The 20,434-nt window shown below is 41.1% G+C and overlaps 1 protein-coding gene across 2 annotated transcripts; it reads right to left on the bottom strand.

Moving 5' to 3' along the window:
• Positions 1–1,461: 1,461 nt before the first annotated feature.
• On the bottom strand, positions 1,462–20,149 carry snap25a (synaptosome associated protein 25a). 2 transcript variants are annotated; one of them, XM_070925596.1, is made up of 7 exons: positions 20,078–20,149; positions 18,258–18,299; positions 14,219–14,267; positions 10,196–10,313; positions 4,628–4,747; positions 2,614–2,758; positions 1,462–1,530 (listed from the first exon to the last, which is right to left on the bottom strand). In XM_070925596.1, exons 1-7 carry the CDS (start codon positions 20,147–20,149, stop codon positions 1,462–1,464), a joined length of 615 nt encoding a protein of 204 aa, XP_070781697.1. The 2 variants fall into 2 exon arrangements, with proteins under 2 accessions (XP_070781697.1, XP_070781696.1); XM_070925595.1 differs by lacking the exon at positions 10,196–10,313 and adding an exon at positions 9,836–9,953.
• Between the last annotated feature and the right edge of the window lie 285 nt (positions 20,150–20,434).

Genomic DNA, 20,434 nt, shown 5'->3' with positions numbered 1-20,434 from the left:
TCTTTAATATTACATGCGTTGAGGACATCAATCTCACGGTTGAACCTATTGTGTCATTCAGGTTTAGGTATTTAATCACCTTACTCATAACTACTCGACATTTTGGCGATTTGGTGTGCATAGCTCTAAAGTACAGAAGCAACAAAAAAAACCCTTTTGTATGTATTTTTTTGTTTTGTTCCAGTATAGTTATTGTTATTCAATGTTACCATTATTTTTTACCAATAACAAACCACACAGGGAGAATAAACTTACAGATACAGTCTTCTTATAAAAGTAAGGTCTCTCAGAAATATGCGTCTTTGCTTTACATTGCAAACGTTTATTTTATTTTTATTTTTTTTCAGAGCATCCAAAACCTATGTTACAGTACACAACCAGTCCTCATCTTTCAGCACATAATCAACATCTTCATCATTGAACTGCATAATCATTTAGAAAACAGGTCATTTTTTTTTTGCAATACAACCCCCAAGTCCTCATATTTTTTATTTTCATCTTGATCTCACTTTTTTGATCCCTTTTGCATTATTTTACAACGAGATGGTCACAGTCGGTAAATATATCGAGACAAAAAGAGTGGCACTATTGCAAACTTGCAGGAGTATGGAACGATCAACTGTGTCCTAATACTGAGCATGCGTTTTTGTCAATTTGCTACTGCCATGTTATCATTTTTTATATATATTTTTCAGACAGGTTTTATTTAGAAGACTAAAATCTACCATTTGTCATGCAGAGAACGCACAATTCACGTCACTTGGAATGCAATGTCTAATACAGCTACAGAGAGTCTAGTTGCACATTGTCTAAACAGTAACTCAGTATGATTGCGATGAAGGAAAAATGGACCAACGACTGCCTTTTGATTGTAAGTGCTCTTTGCAATCCCATTCACATCTGTACCGCCGCTCGGTAAACCTTTACTCATGTTTTTCCATCGCTCTTCTCCCTTTTTGTCGTGACAACACCAAAATAAGGAGCATGACAGTAGCCTAAATGGAATGACACAGTTTTACTAAGACGATACTGAGATACTGAAAAGGAAAAAGAATAAAAACAAAGAGCTTGTATAGCATTCCTAGTATATACTTGTCATCCAGAGCAGTGTACTGTTATATATATATATTATATATGATATATAATAATATATGATATATATATATATTTTGATAAAGATAATAAAAACTTCACAGGTGAGCTAGAGAGCCATCAAGTCAGCACTATATACAACCTTTGGAAAGAATGATATACGGAGTATAAGAAATCATCTTTTTACGAGGACAATCATCTTGAAAAAGCTCGACGGACGACACACAGAACAACATTTACAATGGGGAGGGGAGGTGATATGTGCATGTGTGCAAACCTAGAAGGTCAATACCATGATGAAAGCATGTCAGCGCCTGTCGACGCGCGGCGCCGGAGCGCCGGGACGATCACGCTCTGGGCTCGGGGCGTTTAGCCACTGCCCAGCATCTTTGTGGCGCGCTGGTTGGCCTCGTCAATCCTGGTCTTGTTGGAGTCAGCCTGGGTGGAGGAAAAGGGGAGAGAGGGGGAGGAGAAGGATATCAGTTTGTGTACAGTATTCGGTACTTGGGTTGCTCCGGCTCAGAGAAACCACCATCATTCCTAACGGAAGTATATACTATATACACGATATACTTTTACGCACTATTTTAAATTTCTTTTAAGTATTGAGGATTCATAAATTCATTATTTCTCTCCCAGGATTTTATTCCTGGCAGTGTTGAGAAGGCTTTGAAACAGCATTTAGACCTTCATGTTGGGAAATAACATTTATAGACAATATAATTGAACAGTTAAATTACCAAATAAAATGCTGAATTTGAGACTTTGCTTTTTGGTGTCTGGTCAAACTTTCTTGGGGGGACTCATGACCTTAGTATTTCACCTTTTTCAAAAGAGACCTGGCAATGAACCCAACCTAACTATATCAATAGAGATGTGAATTAATAATAACAGTTGAAATTAGAGCAGTCCGGTGCTCTACATCTCCCAAAACATATTCTCTTAAGAGTGTTGTCTTGTTCCAAGTGAGAGAGATGTTTGTTTTCTTGCTTTGATTTCATGTATGTTGTTGATTTTCCTTTATACTGAACTTGACAAAAGTCTGCCGCTCTCTATATAACTGTATGGATGGAGCAGACAAAAGCTGCTGAAGACGTTCCATCCTGCTTAATAAAGCAAATGTCTTGTTCGAGTCTTGAGTGTTGCGTAACCTGAATGCCAGTTTTGAAATCTTTCCACCCTGTCAGAAGAGGTCTGAGGAGGGTGTCGCTGAAAAAGTCAACGTCCCCTTAAATAATAAAATGTTAATGGGAAGCTTTTGCCATTACGTCTCAGCCAGATCATCTTTCATAAGAAAAATATGAATCTGAGTGGAAATGAACTGAGTAATTACAAGTTAAAAATTCAAGGGAAGTATCGAGGTATTTGACATTTATCTTTACAAATAAAACATTAATTTAAAATCCCATATAAAGTCTAGGTTGGCTTAAATAAAGCTATATTATATTATAATGTACAATAAATAAACATAACGTTAAATAAATGAGATCAAATGCTGTGAGATCTCGTTGTGTGTCATACCTTCTCCATGATCCTGTCGATCTGGCGGTTCTGGGTGTCGATCTCGTTGCCCATGTCGAGGGCCATGTGGCGCAGGTTACCGATGATGCCTCCCACCTGCTCCAGGTTCTCGTCCATCTCATTTTCCCGGGCATCGTCTGTTACCCTAAACACACACACACACACACACACACACACGGGGCAGATTTAAATAGTGTGACGTCTGCATAAACACCAGGCCACACACACACTCCACATATTGCTGCGTTGACCAGGGTCAGGAAGGCGCTACCTGCACCCTCATCCATATTTCACCTCTGATCCTTTTCTTGTCTCTGAAGAGCAGTGTCTGACCTCAGACCAGGCACCTGGACACTAGGAGGATCCTGTGCACAGCACTTTATATTTTAGTTACTTAATGCTCAAAATGCCTAATTTTATATTATATATATTGTGTTACATCACAATTTACTATTTAAAATGATCAATAAAGATTTCATTTGGAATGGGAAACACATGCAACACATTTTTATATATATATATATATATTCTTAAAGTTTGCCTAATTTCTCTAAAAAGACCCCCACTTTGAGATGATGTATAATAATGTGAGTAAACTCTACTACACAAGTTAAATGGTGTATTATCGTGTGGTATGACGCTTTAGCAACTTGTTGGAAATGTTCACTGAACCTTCACTAGTCTGAGTCTGCTACGACCGAGTCACGCTGTCCACTTCTCACTTCAGTGACAAGTATTCTGAAGGACAATACTGACGTACTGAGACAAGGAAATAAGTGGTAAAGAATTAATTAATCTCTTGACCTCCTCTCTGCCTCTAATTTCCACTTAAATCCAGCTTTCTCTGGAGGCCCACAGTTCTTTGGAAACAGTATTTACGCCTTCATTTACACTTTCAAATTGGTTTAAAGGGGTATTCTAGCCATGTAATATTGCACTTCCAGAAACTTGGGGGACTTTGACAGGTTGTGACAGGTTTAAACAAGAGTCTACAGCCATGCTAGCAGCTCTGTCAGGCTGTATTATAAGCCCAGCATTGCTAAATGCTACCGTCAGCATGCTAACATGCTCACAATGACAATGCTAACAAGTTTATGTTAAGTAGGTATATTGTTCACCACCTTGGTTTAGCATGCTAGCATGCTAACATTTGCTAATCAGCACTAAACACAAAGTACAGCTGAGGCTGATGGGAATGTCATCAGTTTTGCTATCTTAACTTTTGCCTTCTAGTTTGGGTCAAGAGAGGAAAATGTTAAAGTCTACAAATCCCACAATGCAACAACCAAGTCTGGTAAACGCCCACATCTTTTAAACTCTTCAACCCCAATTTGTAACACAGGCTTTCTGATAAAAATGTATATTACCAGGTCCCACCCTGAGATAAGCCTGATGACGCTGTTTTCTCAGACTTTAGAAAGTCGCTCTAGAGCCACAGAAGACATTATACTGTACACCTGTTTGCATCGGTCGCACTCAGTTTAGCTAAAAGAGTGGAAGCAAGGGGAAACTGAAAGTTAAAAAAACAACAACCCACGAGCACCTGTAAAGCTCTCTAATTAACATGTTCTCTTGTTTCTTTAATCTGTACAAAAACCACAAGGCATGGTTTTACAGATTGTTATGTGCTGGACTATTTTTTGGCAGGGAGCAGTGACTGTCGTTTTTCTACACCTTTAACGTAGTAATTAGTGATCTTTGGAGGTGCTGGAATGTTTCCCCCTGTTTCCAGTCCTTATGCTAAGCTAAGCTAACCGTCGCCTGGCTGTAGCTTCGTATCTATCGTACACATATGAGAGTGGTATCGATCTTCTTATCCAACTCACAGCAATGAAAGCAAATAAGTGCATCTTTCAAAATGTCAAACTTTAAATGTCACTCTCTGTAGCACGTTGCTTCTGTCTTTATCCTTCGTTTGGGTCCCTTCATGGAACAATCATCTCCATCTCCTACTCCTCTATCAGTCCATTGTAACATTTTTTTCTACACAAAACCCTCAAGTTCCCCTTCTTACCTGCGGATGAAGCCTCCACTGATGGCCATCTGTTCGCGCTCGTCCACCACACGGGCAGGCTGGCTGGCCACCACCCCGTCCTGGTTGTTCCCCCAGGCCTTGCTGGCTCCGCTCTTCATCCTGGCCGCCGACAGCGAAGGGGAGGACGAGGAGGGACAGTTACTCAACAGTTTGACCGAACGTTTCATCATTTACCTCAACCAGGCTGGCTTCCCATTAGTCAAATCTACAAAAAGAGCCTTGGATTTGAGGTACTGCAACAGCACATATATATATATTTATATATCAATATGTAGCGTGATCAGCTGGCACAAAGGTGTTATTTGGTTTCATGCATCCAGCACATAAATATATGGTGGGGACTAGACTAAGTCAAGCAAAGCATAGCAGGCATGGACTGGTTGGTAGATTGGGTTTGGTAGGTACAGGCTCATTCTGCTGTTACACAATCGTAATGTGTGTGATGTTATATCTTGTGGGTATATAACATACTGTTCAGAATCAGGCACAAGTCACATCTGTCTGTTTTGTATAATCTAGGCATGCATTCTAATAGGTTCAACATGTGGGATGACTCAGTGTGTGAGAATAACCCTTCCTTTTCCTTTTTTATTTTCCTTTAAACAACCCTACTGGCACGTCTGTGTTGTTGCAACGATAAAACCCCACCCCCACTCCCACACTTAAATGTCCCAGTGTGACAGAAAACAGAGAAGAGACGAGCCTTTGGCAGACACACAACACAGAGTGTACAGGACTGTCACATCGTTAGGAGGGACGACGATTAACGTGGAAGAACAAACTGCCAAACGACAAAAGGAAACAAAACCAAACAAGAAACTGGAGGGAGTCAACAGAGAATAACACCATGGTTAACTACTCCCAGACCCACTGTGACACCTCCACCCTCGCTTTTTTTATGTCACCGCTTCTCTTCCTGGTTCAGAGTTCTGGACAAGCTGGGATGGCAGAGGAGTGAAGAGTGAGAGGATTTCAACACATCCCTTGGATTCATCCGCGTTTGCTTCTGTCTCGAGAGTAGAACGTATACAACAAATACAGTTGTGCTAACGCCATGTGCAATCACAGCGTGGGCTGCAAGGCTTTGTAAATGTCACCTCACTCTGCCGGTCAGCTTTACACCGTCAGGTTCAGCATCTGGTTTGGCACCAAAGTGTCGGGGATAGACGGGAAGGTAACAGAGAGAGATCCATTTTTTTTTAAACTTTTCTTTAGCTACTGTTTAATTGTATTTGCTTCTCCAGAATTCAAAGGCACTTTTGATGGCAGGACAGCCAAACGCTTTTCACCTCTCAAGCAGTTACACACTGATATTCCTGAGAAGTTAATCTCACATCTATAGCATATTTTTTCTCCATCCATTCAACAGTATCCTCTCATTTCTTTGCTTGTATTGTGGCATCAGTTGCTGAGTTCTGTATAACCTTGGAGTGCTGTGTGGTTGCATTCTAGCTGTATCAGGGATGGCTATGGCTCAGCCTCCTACACTGCTTTTATTAATAGAAATGGACTGAGGCAAGGCTTCGCTTAGCTCCCTGTCCCTGCTGACACACACCAGTGTGGTAAACACACACACGCTACCCTTGTCTGAGTCCTTTCTTTTTGTTCGTTCTTCTTCTTCTCATCTTTTCGGTTCTCTTTCCTTTGTTCCTTAATATTGTACATGTTGTCCCTCTCCTCTCCTCTCACATCACTCTCCTCTCATTTGTTCTCCTGTGTAGTTCGCTTCCCCGCAGTCTCAGAATGGAGATAATGCACTTCTCTAATCAGCTTTGCTTGTTTGAACTGAGATGATCTGATTAGATCACATGAGTATTGCGGATCCTGTTGTAAAACTGAACTCATTCTATCTAATTCATTCCCTGAGTGACCTGCAAGTTGAGCTATCCACCAATCGAAATCCACTAACTGTGGCATGCAGACAGCCAGAATCCAAAGGCATTAAGTACCAGAAAACCAGGAGTCAGCTAATATTGACAGACAGCCAGCTTGATGACGGGATTATAAAAATATTCCAGCAAGTATGATGGAATTAAGTCTTCACTCTCTGAATGTTGGAAAGAAAATCCAACAAAAATATGTCCCTTTTGTCTTTCTAGCATCCATCTACGTGTGCGTTCAGTTTGAGTCAACTTCCCAGCAGGCTATCATGCCACTATCTGATATGGCTGACCTACATGTGAGCGAGTTCCCCGCGGGAGAGGGAGCTAAGCTCACAGTAATGTTGAGCAGCCAGTGCCGGATAAAAGCTAATTTAGCACAGCGCTCTGCAGGAGAGGCGGCGCTGCAGAGAAACTGCAGTAGAACCGGGGAGTAGGGGGGGAGGGACAAGGCGGCAGTGGGCTGGATCACCACGCGGAGCCATGTAAAGACAAGGGTACCACGCAGTACATGGGCAGAGGCATGATGTGCCCATTTTACAGAACAAGCATGACTACATACCTGAAAATATATCTCACTGCGCATGTGTCTTAACCCAGTTTCCAGCTGCCAGGAACAACACCAATCACTCCTGCGTTTCTCCTTTGCTTTGAATGTGTCACACTGTCAGTTTGTCTTCTTGCGATGTGTTCACTGCCTTCCTTCCAGCATTTGACAATTTTGTAACATAACATCCTCCTTTCCTCTTCCCTTTTTAAACCATTCTTTCTTCTTTACTCATGCAAGAACGACAAACATTTTAACAAGAAACATTTTCTTTGCGCTTTTGGATTTGGTCACAAAATTATGGCTTTAATCCTCATGAAAGTGGCATATAAAACTATTTTTTCAGTGCTCACAATATTGCTTGAATATTTTGGCTTAGTTTTTGACGCTAACAATTTTTCTGTGTACAAATACAAAATCAACTTTTGGATTTGGGAAATGGATCCATTTTCTTCTCTCATGTTTTTTCCCCCCAGAGATTTTGACATTTTCAAAATAAGACAAATTCATAAATTCTTAAGACTATCTGCTGTTTATTCCCTCTTTACTAGAAAAAAAGCCCCCAGGCTTTGTACTGCTCATGGTAAATAAAACATAAAAAGATTTGTTCATCATCACCATCAACATCACCTTCATTGTTAATATCAGCATCATCATGTGTAGCATTGCTGTTATGAGTTGCATTGTCATGCATGCATGAGCATTCAAAGGGTCATGCTCGCCAGTCATTCCATGTCATTGGCACTTGGTGGTTCAAAAATGGTGGTGGGAGGAGGGGGTGGTGTTCAGAGGGAAACAAAAAGGTCTCGTCGCCTGCAAAGACGGGAGGATCTACTGGATGTTAGAGCGGTGTGGTGGTGGTAGAGATCATGCAGATGAGGAGAAGTGTCAAACAGTCCTGGACCAGGCTGACCGAAGGCATTTTGGGACCAAGATCACTGAATTTCCAGCTGGAGTCAACACATGAAATGATCTGAGTGCCAAGATGCTTCGGGAGCCACAGCCCTGCTCTTTTGGTTGAATCTAAGTGATTTTACTGTTGGGACGGCCAACAGCTACAGTGATATCATTATAGAAGTCCCCTCTTCGCATCACTTTGCAATAATGCTAAAAAAAGATGATTCCTCTTCAGGATGAATCAGTACAAATGTTACAAGTGGGACTTCTACAATGGCTACACCTTCATGTAGATGACTCCCATTATAAAGGTGTTTGGAGAAGTGGAAGCTTAGAGAATAGGGCACTTGGAGAAGGGCACTTGGTAGAAGGGTGTTCAGAGAGGCACTTATTGATGAACCATGGCCTTGGCTGAGTGGAGAAGAGCTTATGTGGAGGACTGGACTTTTTGAGCTTGGTGTTATAGGATTTGGGTATCGCCCAGTCTATTTGCACATCTGGTTTGACTGTGCAAATGCAGCAGCAAAGAGATAAGTACGTTTGGATTATGGTGTTTACATGGTTAATGACATAGTTTCGTAATTTGGAAGTATCTGTGCTACTTCTCAGACACCAATCATGTAGCGATGGCTCAGACTGACGGACAATGGGATGCTTGCCAGTCGTGGAGCTATGAATTCTGGGATACTGTATGTCTGGAGGCCAAACTAGGGGTGAAGGCGCGCTAAGAACCCAAGGCTGCTGCATATGCCTGCAACTATATACAGTATGCAGTCTGCATATTGTCTGAGTTTGCATTAAAGTCGAACTGAAATTAAAATTCATTTTTGCTAAGAAATCAGTGTTTATATCCTTGTTGTTTGTTGTTGTCTTGTAAAAAACTGTAAATAGCATTAAATTCAAGTTTTGTTTATTTTTCCGCAGTGAAAGCGCCCCGTACATTAGTGTTCACCTGGGTGAATGAATTTTCGGTTCTGACTGACAATGTCATTACTGGTAATTTGATTGGTGTAATATCTGCGTGGGCAGGCCCTAAAAGTGTTTGTAATATTACTTCAATTTCAACAGACACACAGGCAGTTAACCGGCTTGGACGCCTACGTTGTTAGCCGTTAGCTTAGTCCCAGCTGTGATTTGAGCACTCCTTATGTTACTATGTTATTCAAATAACTGGGTAACGTACGGAGTGCCGAGCTTACAGAATTACCTTACAGACTTGCTGTTGAGTTTTGACAGTTTGGTCAGTTGCCGCATTGGGACCCATAAAAGAGAGCCACCTAACGTTAGCTAGACCCCCTCCTTTCAGCTGCGGATGACTCAGCAGGTGAACAAAAAGTAACATCTAGTGGGAATCAGTGCTAACATTAGCAAGCAAGGCTAACTTCTCCTTACTACGTCTACTTCTACTTATTACTACGTCTACTACTTCCACTTTCCAAAAGGGAGCTAGTTAGCCTTGCTTGCTAATTCTCACTTGTCAAACGCAGAATATTGTACAGCGTCCGATGTCTTAAATCACTAAAGGTACACAACCAATGCTATTTAGACTTGAAAAAGGGGGAAAAAAATATATATATCTTGTGTCAATGTCAATGAAAATTAAAATTTCAGTTCGACTAAGTGTACTGTGCATGTTTGTGCGTGTGTGTGTGAGAGAAAGTATTTGAAAGCACATCATGGCCTCCAGTGTCCACCATGTGGATGTGAAAGGGGCGGAGTCAGAGTTTATTTGGAGTTGGAGCAGAGCGGACTATTGGCTGATGGCCACCGTGATGTCACTTCTACCTCGATTGTATTTTGATTTCATAAATATTTATTCTTATTTTTGAATGGCAGGCAGGCAGGCAGGCAAGCAGCACCTACTTGTTACATGGACAGGAGCAAAGACCACAGAATTTCCCTAGATCGTTCAAATTCTTTTCTGCATCCTTCATGTCCTTATTGATTTGGTCCATTCCCTCCTCGATGCGCTCCAGTTGCTCTGATTAAACACAAGTCATTTATCCCCCACAGAACGAAGCACAAGTAGAGAGAGAGAGAGAGAGAGAGGGAGGAAGAGGTGAGGAAGAGAGAGATAAAGAGAGGACAAAGGAGAGAAGACAACAACTTCAGACACTCACTGTGACGAAAGAAAGTAAAACAAAAAAAAGAAAACTAAAAAGAGGAAAAACTGGACGCCACCACATATGTAAAGAACCTTTGGGGCACGTTGTCAGTACCTACTTGTTACATGGACATATGAAAAGCCCACAGCATTTCCCTAAATCTTTTAAATTTTTCTCGGCTTCCTTCATGTCTTGGTTGATATGGTTCATGCCATCTTCAACACGATCGAGTTGCTCTGGTCAGGACAAAGGGATGACAGTAGTGGAATGAATTTCATTGACTGATTGACAGAAATATGAGTTATGATGAGCAGTAACTGAGTCATGTGTGTGTACTCTGGTGTGTATGTGCGCGTGTGTGAGGGTGAGAGATTAAGACTGAACTGAGTTTCTACTGAGTGCATCACTTGGGTGGGATAAAATACGATTATGTGCACTTACGGACCTTTTGGGCCAGAGAATGATATAAAAAGCACAAAAAAATCAAATGACAGTGAATGCTATTTCTCAGTGTACTTGAAGAATTCAGTTGAAAGTTGGAGGAATAGTTTGACATTTTGGGAAATATGCCAATTCGCTTTCTAGTCGAGAGTTAGGTGAAAAGATTGATACCACTCTCATGTCTGTTTGCTAAATATAAAGCTAGAGCCAGCTGCCGGTTAGCTTAGCTTAGCATAAAGACTGGAAACAGGGGGAAACAACAAGCCTGACTCTGTCCAAAGGTAGACAATTACCATATCTGTCCAGCAGGGCGAGTCCCCAATATTTTCAATCAAACCTTTTTAACAGGCATGACTCCAGCTTCGTGGAAAAGTGCCTTAGTAGTGCCGCTACACAAAAGTGGTGATGTCTCCAATCTACTACCGTCCATAATCCTGGAATGATTGGTCAATTTATAACTACGAGGCTTTAATGCCTCACTAAACTTACAACAGCCACAGCAGTCTGGTTTTCGCCGGGGTCACGGCACAATAACTGTAGTCATTGATAACATGTCTCCTCCCTGGATAAAAAACAACTTTGTGCTGCCCTCTTCATTGACCTCTCAAAAGTATTTGATATCATTGATCATAAAATCCTACAGTCTATAGTTCTAGTTCTAGTTCTAATGTCTAATGTTGGCAGAACAGGTTTCAGGTACTATGCACCTTTTAAATTGAATGAACTACAAACTGCCCTCAATCTAGAGTCTTTTAAAGCTTTATTATCTGATGTTTTTCATGATTCTTGCAACTGATTTTATTAATTCCTTGTTAAATTGTGTTGTTTCTGTTTTGCTGATTGTGTTCTTGTTTCTTGTTCTCAGGTCTTAATCTCAGTGAGATTGCCTGATTAAATAAAGATTAAACAAAAAGATGAAAAAAAAAAACACAGCTTGTTGTTTTTACGCTTCATTTTATATATATATTAAACAAACAAGATATAATGCATTACTAAGTGAGCTTTAGAGGGATTAGTAGGCGAATGTTATTACCTTTGGACAGCGCTAGATTAGCTGTTCTCCCCCGCTTTCAGTCTTCATGCTAAGCTAAGATAACTGTCTCCTGGCTGTAGTGTCATATTTAGCATACAGATTTGAGAATGGTATCAATCTTCTCATCTAACTTTATAGATGTATTTCCCAAAATGTCGAACTATTCCCTTAAATGTTACTTGTGACACATGCTAAGTGTCAAAGTCAGGGAACAAGAGAATAAGAGATTTCACCAGACCAAAGCAAAGAAATCTCACTTGAGAGCTGCTTAAGTGGTGGCAACATCATGCAACACTGATAGGTCTTTTTTCCCCACTTGTGAAGAAATCGTTCCGCTAGGACGGTGAGCTAAAGCTGCTTCTTTTCGCTGTTCAGACATCTAATTTAATTTAAGAATTAAAAAAAAAAATGTAATGTGTCCCTGTTAGGTAATACTGAAACAATATAAATGAGTGTGATATTATATGTTCTTTGGTCTGACCAAGCCCTAGCTGCCACTATTCGAACCAAAACAGTAACTGGAAATATTCAAATAGTATTGAAATATAAATCTGAATGGCTACATGGATGGGCCGTGGATCAAGACATGAGCATGATGAACATACCTTTTTTTTTTTTATTAAGAGACTCTTTAAGAGGCTACTTTCTGACATCAGTTTTGGTGAATTACATTGCTGAAGTTTGCTGCCACAATGGAGGGAATAAAACTGGCTCATTTAACTGAAAACTGCCTGTGTCGCTTTGTCTGGCTTTGCAAACGTTCAAGGTAAAGGATTTCAAGTGGGATTGGATTCGGGTTTATGAGCGTCAGGGCCTTTGTCATGCTGATGTGGTGGTTGGTGGGTTGGTGACTCTTCAACAGCACAAAGAATTTTCCATCCTGATTGTGATTAAAGGAAATACGGTGCAGGCAGAGTGTGAAAGGGGTGAGGCACAGTTAAATATGGAGCGGATTCAAAAAGTAGTTCATTGACTTTTTCAGATTTATAAAATCCCTGGTTGGCATGCATTTATGTAAATATATTCAACCAAGAAAGGATCCATGTCGAGTCAGTGTTATTAGAGTGAAGTGGGGTAACAGCATTCAGCATGCTGCACTCATTAAAGAGTGATTAAGAAAAAATGGTCAGTTGCTAAAAGTTTATCATTCCACGGAAAGCTAACCTCTACACCCTTTAATAACTGTCTCAAGAATCAAGTGCCCTAGAGCTACAGGCTCTTCTGCCTGCACAAAGTCAATAACGCAGGGTCAGAGGTCAGCCCAGGCTTACAGCCGCCTGCGTCTCCAGTCAGCCGTTGCAATTGGTTTTGGAGTGGTGATCCTGCGAGCGCAGAACAGCGCTGTGGACACTTGGGATGAGGGGGTGAATGGATGTTCAGAGGAGGGATAGAGCTTTCATCCCCCTGAGTGAAAGACTCTCTTACAGGATTGGTGAATTAGTTTACATGCCTTCCAGCCAATGGGAGAGCCGAGGGCCCGTGTAGCCAAGTAATACACAAGGTGTCATAGTTTCACACTGCTACTTTTAACTGTTTGAAGTCGCACACGTGCGCACCATGTTATTTAATGTGGGTTGTTGGCTCATTAACAAACTGCATCCAACCAGGGATTGTACAAAGCAGTATATGGGTTGATAGAGACGTGATTGAATATTTTGTCATTACCAGCTAAATCGATCGTTTTTCTTATCCACCTCTTGTATTTATACATCTTTGGACAGTTAGCAGGTGGCATTACCTGTTTAGTTGTTCTCAGATCTTTTGGGCATTTAGGTTTCCAGTAGTATTTACAGGAAAAGGCTGAAGATAGGTTGGCCAAATTGTAATAATTTAAAAAGTGACCTTTGACCAGAACCATATAATGGGGAGTATTTATAGAGGTGGCATTTCTGCTGCCGCTTCTTTGAATTCAAAGTCACTAACATGACTGCATTTTAATCATTTTAACATTCAAACAGTTTTTCCTCAGTAATTCTAGAGAAGATTATAGCACAAACAGATCCAAGAACAGCCCAGAAGTCACCGTGCCATTGGTTGCCACAGGGATAAACATGGTAACCCAACTGGATTCTGGAGAATGAATAATTTATCTTGATGTTGAGCTGTAGGGTTTTGGCACTGGAGTGGCTGACATTAAATATTCTTCTGTTAATGTTTTTGGCACTTTCAAGATTCCCTTTTGCTGAATGAAAATAAAAGAAAAGCTGCTGGCAAATCAAAAGCACTTAAGCAAAAACCAAAAAGAAAAATGTTAGCCAAAGGAAACAAAGGTTAAAGGAGGCTGAAAGAAAGAAAATTACCCCAAAGTTAAACTGGCAATCAAATAAACCATGCGTTAAATCAAAACCCGAATCAGGAAATATTACTCTAAAATTAAAAAAACAGGAACAAAATGAATTAGTTTGGAAATGCATTTAAATGAAAACAAGCAACTGCATATGAAACAATTCATTCATTCACAAGTGTTTTGATACCATAAATGTAACACCAACATTTCTATCTATAAATAATAATGTCCCTTGTGGTGTTGCTAGTATGTAATCATAATAATAATCATCTATTACTTTTACTAAATACAGAATCATTATACCAGCTTTGTTGGATAGCTCAGTTATTAATACCTATATGTTATGAATAAACTCGCCATCTCTCCTCTTGCAGACTTACCTCCCTGCTCGTCCAGCATAACCAAAGTCCTGATGCCGGCATCTTTGCTCTATTCCCCGAAGACAGCCAGGTAGAGAGGAAGGGTGGGGGTGGGGGGGGTGAAATGAAATAGAGGTCAGTAATCAGGCTACAACAGCTTAGGGAATCAGTGGCTACTGAAAAATATGAGCTGCCATAAACAATTTCCCTGTCACATTTTCCTTTTTCACTTTTCACCAGAAACTATTTTTATGTGCAAAGCTGGAAATGTATTAACTTTTTCACTGCTCTGTCACACCAGTTTGAATTCTTTGATATGAGATTCTTCGAATACAATAAAACACACTGACTGGAGACAGTTTAACTCTCAGCTAGGGAGCAAAGCTAAGGCTTTATCTGCATGCCTTTAAATTAACAACTGTGACAAGGCTTATGATGACATGATTAACGGAATAGTTTGACATCTTGGGAAATACACTCACTTAGAGTTAGATGAGCAGCTCGATACCACCCCCAAGTTTGTGCCCTAAATATGAGGCAGCTTAGATCATTTTAGATTAGTTTAGATTAGTATAAAAATTGGAAGCAAGAGGAAACAGCTAATTATTTCCCAAAATGTTGAACTATTCCATTAAATATCCACAGTGAAAACAGAACACATCTTAAAATCAAAGTAAAGGTAGAGAATTACAACGTGAAGACCCTCATATTTTACAAAATGTGACTGTTGGGACCTATGATATAATATGATATTCTGTGAAGCCGAACAGCGACTGATTTAACATCACGATACCCTGGGATCATTTTGTTGATGTTCCAATTCTCCTAAAGGAACAAATTAGAATATTTTGCTCCCCAAACGTCAGCATGTAGGCTGCTATTGATTTGAAAGGTCATTTGGCCATTACGCTTTAAGCAGGAAACAAGGAAATGGTTCCCAGGAGATTAACAATAATAAAGCTGACAGCAAAGGAGGGTTCTCATTAAAATGAGAACCCTGCCATTGGATTTCCTTGTACAAATGACACAATTAATAACCCAGGATCCCAACAGCCCTTCTGTCCAAGAGTCAGCAGCTGTTAGACCGTCAGATTTTCATTTTCACTCCTGACTGTGAAGCATCTGAACAGCCAAGCCTGCATGAGTGCAACAGTAAAGCCATTAGTCATTGATAGGCTGGGTTAGCTACAGGTTTTGATGCTGGCGGAAAGAGTGTGAGGAGGCGGAGGATAGCGACACTTGCTTAAACTCCTCTTCCTCTCTGCTTCTTTGAAATGCAGCACCGCCGCACTAAGATGTGGCACCTGCAACGGCCTGATAGGCATAAATAAGATTATGGTGTGTCAGTGTACACACACACACACTTGAATGCACATACACGCCATTACACCCCCCCCCACCACCACCACCTGCCTCCTCAGCAGTTTGAGAGGAAAGCCACACTGATGTTTGAGAGGCGAGAGGGGAGCAATAAGGAACCTGTGGTGTATAAATTATTCTGTAATTTAGCAAGCCTCCTTCCTAGAGAAATCCCAAAGTAGTCGAAATGTGTCCCTGGGGAAACTCCAAGGAATAATCAACCATGATCCCATACAGGACTGGAGATGGTTCAATACGGCTTCCTCATTCAAATCAGGTGGATACATTCACACATTTTGTCGTATGGGTTGCAAATGTGCCTCGACTTTCATGTACGTCAAATTATGTATTAGAGATTATAGTTACAGGTTTAAGATGGGGTTTGGGCTGCTACAACATACATTATTCCTATTTACTGAAAGGCAACCTTCTACTATCAAATTTGGGATTTTAGGCTACATGAATAAAACTGGCTTATTCCACACTATTTCCACTCCATTTTCTTACATCTAAGCGACTTCAAGTGACCATGGAGGATGTAATCAATTCCTTAGAAGAGTTTCCGATGTCAGAAGAAGAGAGAAGAAAGGTAATCTCAGGGTGTGCACTGATTTGAAAGAGCAACTACTTTTTATTCAGAAAATACGTTTCCTTCCTTTTTCTTTTAAACTGTTTTGCTGTTGCTGCCATTGCAATTTTCCAACCCATCATCTCCTCAGTTGATGATATTACCACACATCTCTGAAGTATCAGAAATCCTGAGTGATGATCATGAAATGTTATCTACACAGTAGGACACGGCAGCGTCCTGTCTGCTGTTCGTTTGATAGTGGCATATAAACATCTATTTTGAAATCTCCCCGCCTGCAATGCAGTCGTAGGGTGGAGCTACGTGGTGACATATGTCCACTGATGATCAATATGACCTTGGGATCTGCACTGAGAGCTTGTCAGACTCCACCACCCCCAGCTCTCCACACTTGCTCTCTCCCTTTTATTCCCTCCGTCTCTGTCTGCTTGTTGGCGTTTCATTCTCGGGCTTTCTGTTTCTCTCTCTCTTTGTCTCTCAGTTTATCACAGTATTATTTATTGGCATGAATGTTACATGAGCAAATAAAAATCTACAAAGCCTGTGTGTGTGTGTGTGTGTATCCTCTCTCTGAGGTAAGTTCATTTCGCATAATGTGCTATTCACGCCATCACTCGGTTGACTCATGGTTCACTCGGTCCCGCCTGACAAGACTAATGGATTCAAGCACTTAGGATGGAAAATGCTAGAGTATGCTAGAGCCAAATCTTGAATTTGGATTCAGTAGTTTCAGAAATCAATAAGATGGAATTGATTACATTTTAATAATAACAATGATGTCGTTTTGGTACATAGCAAGAGAGATGTTCAGGCAATAGTTTGACATTCTGGGAAATACATTTAGTTGCTTTCTTGCCAAGAGTTAGATTAAAAGATCGATACCACTCTCATATCTGTCCATTAAATATGAAGCTAGAGCCAGGAGACAGTTAGCTTAGCTTAAAGACTGGAAGCAGGGGAAAACAGTAGCCAGAGACTGCGCCCGGCCAAGAAATAGTCTGATCCATAACTCCTGTAAAACCATAACTTGTCTTTTTTTTTCACTTTGGTTTTTGTACGGGTTAAACAGAAGAGATATAACGCGCCAATTACTGAGCTTTAAAAGGTGCTATTAGTTGGATTTTATATCTTTTGGACAGGGCCAGGCTAGCTGTTTCCCTCTGCTTCCAGTCTTTGTGTTATGCTAAGCTAACGGTCTCCTGGCTCCAGCTTCGTATTTAAGACACAGACATGAGACTAGAATCAGGTTTCTTATCTAACCCTCAGCAAGAGAGCAGATAAGCATATTTCTCTTTGCTAAGTCAGTCTCTGACATTGTCCCCATAACAATGTGAGGTACTAAATCACAGCACTTTGTTCAGTTTCCTTCTGTTCTGTCCTTGCTGTACCAGTACGCATTCATCCCTGCTCCTGTGAGGCAACATTCCTCTGGTGTGCTTCATGTGTGTTGCAACAGTGTCGTGCTCTGCTCCTCTCGCAATTGTAAACTGTTGCGAATAGCATGGCGTCCTTTGTTGGAAAGCGAGAATAATGGTGACATTGTGTAAAAACTGTATTGGTGATGCTGGCTCCCTCAGATTCACAATTAAAGCATGACTAACTTTATTGTAATCTCTAAAAACATAAAGCGTCCCATCTGTGAAAGTGTAATTATTTCTCTATTAAGGACTCAAAATACCAACTATGCACAGAAGTATGAACATGTGTTTTAACGTTGTACTAATGTCGTGTGCCTGCTCTTTGAGTTGGAGTCCCTTCCCAAATTGCTGAAATGAAAATTTCAATAACAGCAACAGAATTATAAGACAGGAACAAAATTAAATAGCCTCCTAGCTGTAATATTCAAACTACTAAAGCTGTATGAATTTAATAGGCTGCTGCAGTTTTTTTGATTATGCCCAAGAGTCGGATAAATTCTTTCTTCTGCAGTTTTTCTGATAGAATATATATCAGCCTGTCCTGCAGTCAGAAGAGCTTTGCCCAAAGCATAAATTCCCTATTCTTGTTGTGTCAGATTTTGTGTCAGATTTTATTAATCCAATCGTAAACTGTAAATTAAACGTTTACACCAACGAGGAGCTATAACTCAAAGCGTTGTGGGTTTTTTCTTACCTCTTCCACCAGCTGCAGCATACGACGAGTGCTCTCCAGTGACTGTGGGGAAACAAAACACACAGTTAGTTTCAAACGGCTACGGCCATCATGAAAGGGAAAAAGTATTGACACTGACATCAAATTCTAATATGGTGAGCAAATAAATCGAGTTTTCCTGGCGTTCACACGACCATGTGTCTACAGTACAGTACGTTCATTGAACTGAGCATAAGCGAGCATGTGTCACAACAAAGCGGAGTCAATTTGAACAATCAGCGGGACATAAAAAAGGATCAATATCTGACGTTTATCGACATGAGCTCAACATGAACTCACAGAGACAGACTGTCTGCACTTTGGCACATGTTACTGAATATGCCCGAGCTTATGATGACCAATCTTGAATGCAGCCGTAACAGATTACTGAGAAGTTTGTTTTCATGCTGTCAATCAATTGAATGTACAATGTTTTGGATTTGAGATCCAAACTAAATTGCTTTGAAGCACGTTTGAGATATAGTAACATCAGCTCTGCCAATAAAAATAACTACACTCTTGTAGTGAAAGCATGCTTTGATCCCCCCCTCTCTATCCCTTTCTCCCAGACTGTTGGATGTCTATTATTAGCCTGTGTGGTGATAGATATGGAGCTGCACTTTTCCAATTCCCTGTCTAAGAGGCGTGTGGCTGCAGAGCACAGCTTGCTGGCTAGAGCCACTAGGCAGGGATGGCGCTCTGTGATATCTCGTTCTTCTTACAATGACACAGCTTCGCCTTGCTGTGCTCGCTGTGAGCACGGCTGATCCCCCCCTGAGCGGTTGGGGCTGGGGAAGGGGGGTTGGGTAAGAAAATCGAACGGGGCACAGCCTTGAAATGAGCGGCCATTTTTGATGTAGCCAGTCTTCTTTCTCTTCTTTCTCCTTTTCCTCATTCTTTCATCTTTCCTTTTTACCCATTTTCCTTATTTTCATCCTTCTCTTGTCATCTGTAGTCAAGCAACCAAGATACTGTTGCACGGATGTTTTAGCACTTGTGCTCACGTTCTCTGATCTAGTATGGTCCTTCTATGAGCTGCTGTCCTCTCTGTGGATCTGAGAGCTCATGTAAGTCAGTGCAACAGCGGCAAAAACTGTTATTCTGACGCCGCCATTTTGTGCATGCCCTATGTTCACACATGTCTGTGTGTGTGTGTTTAATATTCTGCTCAGCTGTGGCAGTGTGAGTCATATGTGAAGCTGGAGGGGTGTGGGCTAATCTGCTCTGGGCCATGACTGAGACTCTCTCTCTCTCTCTCTCTCACTTTGACTGCTGTTGAAACACACACACACACACACACACACACACTCACAAGATCAAGCACATAGATGAATTCCTACACATGAACACACGCACAATCAGTTTTGTAAATTCACACTCATGAGTGCACACATTTGCATCATGTGCACTCACACACATAAACACACTCTCAAGATGTTATCATGTAGGATTATGTAAAGTCAGATGCTGGTATACTCTCCTATCACCTGCACGCACACACACATGCAAACAGCCACAGCCCAAGGCAGACAATAACATGGTACGGTATAATTTCTATTATTATACATTCAAGGACTGAGCTACATTAGTAACTATTTTGAGGTTATGGTATAAAACATGATGGGAAATTGATGAAAAGTCTCTCAGAATCAAAATCTCTCTAATGTATATGCGCTTCTCATTCGCATGCATACGAATGTGCTCAAGTCCAGTCTCTGTGAGTAAGTGTGCATGAATGCGTGCGTGCCATCATGTCTGTCAAAGCCAAAACCACTGCGATGCAGCGAGCGCGTTTTTCTCACCTCATCGGCCAGCTGGTCGGCGCGTTGCTGCATGTCTGACAGCTCATTGCGCATGTCCGCGTCATCTGCCATGGCTGCTGGATGTGGGGGGTGGAGAAGGTCTCCAACAGGGAAGAGAAGATCCTAGTGGAAATCCGGGGAGGGCTGAAAGAGAGACAAAAACATAAGAAAAGGATTGATATCTGGCTGCTGCAGCGCAAACAGCTGAGTCTGCTGAGGCATAAACACTCTCAGGGTGATGGATCATTTGGATCATTTGACATTTGACTATTGAAATAGAAATGAGCTGTCTTTTGGCACTGGGAAAAGCCAACAAAAATATGGTGCAGTAATGACGGAAATCAAAGCCTGACATGC

Source organism: Enoplosus armatus, chromosome 19 (assembly GCF_043641665.1).
Source record: "Enoplosus armatus isolate fEnoArm2 chromosome 19, fEnoArm2.hap1, whole genome shotgun sequence".
NCBI lineage: Eukaryota > Metazoa > Chordata > Actinopteri > Centrarchiformes > Enoplosidae > Enoplosus > Enoplosus armatus.
The sequence above is the reverse complement of the archived record's forward strand: the minus strand, read 5'-3'. Positions and strand labels throughout refer to the sequence as shown.